This window comes from Salmo salar, chromosome 08 (assembly GCF_965601325.2).
Source record: "Salmo salar chromosome 08, fSalSal1, whole genome shotgun sequence".
NCBI lineage: Eukaryota > Metazoa > Chordata > Actinopteri > Salmoniformes > Salmonidae > Salmo > Salmo salar.
In genome coordinates this window covers 13,480,943-13,485,264 of record NC_138298.1, presented here as the reverse complement: position 1 = coordinate 13,485,264, position 4,322 = coordinate 13,480,943, and the positions used below count along the sequence as shown (strand labels likewise).

The 4,322-nt window shown below is 40.6% G+C and overlaps 1 protein-coding gene across 1 annotated transcript; it reads right to left on the bottom strand.

The window, feature by feature from the left end:
• Window positions 1-662: 662 nt before the first annotated feature.
• Window positions 663-3,448, bottom strand: LOC145881498 (uncharacterized). Its single transcript, XM_082978309.1, has 7 exons — window positions 3,172-3,448; window positions 2,778-2,924; window positions 2,482-2,544; window positions 2,057-2,128; window positions 1,875-1,925; window positions 1,603-1,690; window positions 663-1,496 (listed from the first exon to the last, which is right to left on the bottom strand). The coding sequence occupies exons 1-6, from the start codon at window positions 3,181-3,183 to the stop codon at window positions 1,628-1,630; spliced, it is 408 nt and encodes a 135-aa protein (XP_082834435.1). The 5' UTR covers window positions 3,184-3,448; the 3' UTR covers window positions 663-1,496; window positions 1,603-1,627.
• Window positions 3,449-4,322: the final 874 nt, after the last annotated feature.

The following is a 4,322-nucleotide window of genomic DNA, read 5'->3' as shown; positions in this document are numbered from 1 at the left end:
GCTGGGCTCCCTGCCTGTGCCATTAAACCCCTACAACTCATCCAGAACGCCGCAGCCCGTCTGGTGTTCAACCTTCCCAAGTTCTCTCACGTCACCCCGCTCCTCCGCTCTCTCCACTGGCTTCCAGTTGAAGCTCGCATCCGCTACAAGACCATGGTGATTGCCTACGGAGCTGTGAAGGGAACGGCACCTCCATACCTTCAGGCTCTGATCAGGCCCTACACCCAAACAAGGGCACTGCGTTCATCCACCTCTGGCCTGCTGGCCCCCCTACCTCTGAGGAAGCACAGTTCCCGCTCAGCCCAGTCAAAACTGTTCGCTGCTCTGACACCCCAATGGTGGAACAAGCTCCCTCACGACGCCAGGACAGCGGAGTCAATCACCACCTTCCGGAGACACCTGAAACCCCACCTCTTTAAGGAATACCTAGGATAGGATAAAGTAATCCTTCTAACCCCCCCCTTAAAAGATTTAGATGCACTATTGTAATGTGGTTGTTCCACTGGATATCATAAGGTGAATGCACCAATTTGTAAGTCGCTCTGGATAAGAGCGTCTGCTAAATGACTTAAATGTAAATGTAATGTAAATGTTCTTCATAGAGCCCTGCAGTCACTTGTAGCCTGTCTATGTACTTCTTCACCAACAGTTTCTGCACTTTCTCCAGTCCTCACAAATTATTAAACGTCTGGTTTCCTGGACAGAAATTCAAGCTAGTCCTGGACTAAAAGGCATGCTCAGTGGAGATTCTCCATTGAAGGTGCTTCTTATGGAGTAAACTTAATCTGAGTCCGCTAAACTGGGCTCATAATATTTTAGATACTCAAATTCATTTCATTCTGCCACTAGATGACAATATAGGCCAAAATTAGAATCTAGAAATCAGGGCAACATGCCATACATTTGCATGATAAACATGGAAGGGACAAAAATCAACCCCCTTCATGGGGTGGAAAACCATTTCAAACCAAATAAGCAAACAACTTTTATGAAGACTAATAGTCATGTTTATTGACATTTTAACAAAGATACATGGACAGAGGCAGGTAGCCTAGTGGTTAGAGTGTTGGGCCAGTAACCGGAAGCTAGATCGAATCCCTGAGCTAAGGTAAAAAAAAATCTGGCATTTTGCCCCTGAACAAGGCAATTAACCCACTGTTCCTAAGCAGTCATTGTAAATAAGAACTTGTTCTTAATTAACTTGCATAAGTCAAATAAGATCTGCATGTATACAATGTTAGAAGACATTATACCTTTACATTTGAGTCATTTAGCAGATGCTCTTATCCAGAGCGATTAACAGGAGCAATTAGGGTTAAGTGTCTTGCTCAAGGGCACATCGACCGATTTTTCACCTAGTTGCCTCAGGGATTCGAACCAGCAACCATTCGGTTAATGTCCGAAAGCTCTTAACCGCTAGGGTATCTGATATGATTAACTTCAAGCGCTGTGGACAGTTTGGTGAAATTCCCGTGTCCATGTTCTAGAGCAGACGCCTGTAAATAAATGACACAAGATAGTTCTTACTTATCATTTTTTTCAATAATGGGATATTGCACAGTACCACAAATGTAAGCAGACTGTTTGTATTTTGATGTATACCTTGTTCCACTCCAATTTGTCCACTCTAAACTTGAATATTGTCTAAACAAGTAGTTGGGGATGGAGTTGTGGTTGTCTCAGTTGAAATCTGAATGAGAAGGATAGCCAACAAGTATAAATACAAATCATTAAAACCCTTCTGATAACAGGAGCTATCTTGTCGTTTATAAGTTCGTAACACATTCATAACCCATACATAACACATTCATAAGCAGTACTTAAGCATTTCATAACTACTGTATGTATCAGATTAAATGTGCATCATTCTGTACCTGAATGTCCAAATCAGGTTTCATGGTGTGAGCCCTCCTCATCAGAAAGCGCTAAAGGTGAAAATCGTATAAACATATGCACATTAGCTAGATTCCTTTCCTTACACAGAGTTAATTACATATTAAGATACACTATTGACCATGAGGCACATGTACTGTACAGTCAGTGACCATTACTGTACCTTGAATCTTCTCACTGGCTCTGCTTGTGGAGGAACCTGCATCATGGGAATCCCACCTGCACCTTGGACTCCCTAACCAGAAGGAAGAGTTATTATTATATATTTATTATAAATTGTAAATGATGGAATGCTCAAAATGTTCAAAAAAAAAATGTATTCATGTATTTTCCTGCTATGTAATACACTCTCGCCCTCTGGTGATCATGTCGCGTTCACGTCACGTCGGAAACTCGCGACCTCCGAGTTAAAATTAACATAAGTTATTTGCGTAGAGCTTTCTATTGGTTAATTCTGATACCTCCCAAGTAGGAAAGTCACATTCCAGCTCTTCCGCCTAGGTTAGCAAATTAGAAATTTTCCCAGTTTCCCAGTTTCCGACATCAAATGAACACAGCATAAGTTTGACTACATGGAGTCGACTATACCATGACTTGCTGTTGTGGAGGATTCATTCCTGCCGTTTGAGGGACGCCCATGTAGTAAGGCAGCTGTTTAAGGGAGAATTGACATTTTAATTACTGCAAAGCCTTTCCCATTGTTTCTTCTCATATAATACTATAATAACACCAAAAGACAAACGCATAATGTGCAATATCAACATGCAGGTCAAAAATGTGTCCAATGTATTTCCCATTTTTAGAACTCATAAAATATGAAAATAACAAAAAATAATATATGTAGCAGAATAAGAGTATGAAAGTGTATTTATTTCGAGTCATACCCCATTAGCTGGTGGGCCATGATACTGGTACTGCCCAGGGAAGTTAGGGAACGGTTGAGGCTGCTGCATCCCAACATTTGGGAAACCATAGGGACCAGCGGGGACAGCTTGGGGCTGCATGACATATGTGGGGACACCTGGAACCATCTGTATGAGTGAGGGGAGAAAGTCGTGCCAAATTATTGAGCACTTAGTTTTCCCTTCCACGTCATCTCTCCCTAATACGCAATTGACTGTCTGTTGCATAAACTGTTATGTGAAATTATTTATAAAAAGGTGTATAAGTAGTTTAAAAACAGTTACTTATTTGTTTATCCACCTGAGGTGAACAGTTACTGTATAATACATTTCTTGAAATAGAATGAAACTGCAAACAGAGATATTGATGACTGACCTGGGCAAACATAGGCTGCCCAATCAACCCAGTGCCACCATTGAGGACGCCAGGGTTCAGGCCCCCCACCACCAGTCCAGGGTTAACCCCAGACACAACTCCACCATTTAGACCTGCCAGCAGTCTCAGCTTCTGAGAAACGGCAAAGATAGATATGATATGACCTTGAATTCTATCAACAGCTTCTTCTGAAGTGTGCTCTCATTCAATACTTCCCATCAACCTAATAGCATTGGATTGGTGAAGGATAAATATGTTTTTAGTGTCCAGCATCCTACCTTGCCAGCATTGACCTAAAGAGATCATTGAGAAAAAAATTATTGGCTGCGTAATTTTGAACGCTAACATTGGATGATGTAGATTGTTGTGCGATGATCATGTGATATACTCACATTGAAGATGGTGGCCATGAAGGCTACAAAAAGAAGAAGCTTCATTTTGCAATCTGGAATATTGACAGACAGACCACAAATGTGATTACTGTTGCTAAACTACTGGGGCTACTGTACTATATACATTATCTAGATTATTTGCTGCTAACAAAATTATCAAATCATATATAATGTTTGAATATGAAGGCAAAAATACAGACCTTAAGGTGGTGAAAATAGTTTTGCTTCAGGTGCTGTCCTCCAAGCAGTGTTCTCAGTTGCCCTCTGACATTTGAACATAGCCTTTTATTGACGTTAGATCTTCTAAAGCAACCAATTAGAACAGAGCCCAGAAATTAGAAATCATCATGTTGGTCACCTAATACACATAATAACAGAAGTGACCAAATTAAAATAAAGCCAAAGGCATTGTGTGGTTTTAATCTTCAATGACTCCAATACCTGGTCCCTAAAATAAGACCATTGTCCATTGTTCCAAATATTACTAAGTGACCACTAGTGACCGCAGTAGGACCCTGAAAGGTCATAAACAGATTAAACAACCAGGTTGTAATCCTGGAGGCCCGTGACCTAAGTAAAGCATGAAATCCATGTGGGTAAAGAATCTAAGAATGCAAATCAACATAATATGCTTGTAGATTGCTTCTGTATACATTTAACTATATGTACTATCACAAATGTTGTGGTTTTAACAAATCATGTACTCCTTATGTACACCCTTAAGCAGGGTAAATGCATACTGTACTTATTGCTTCCTAA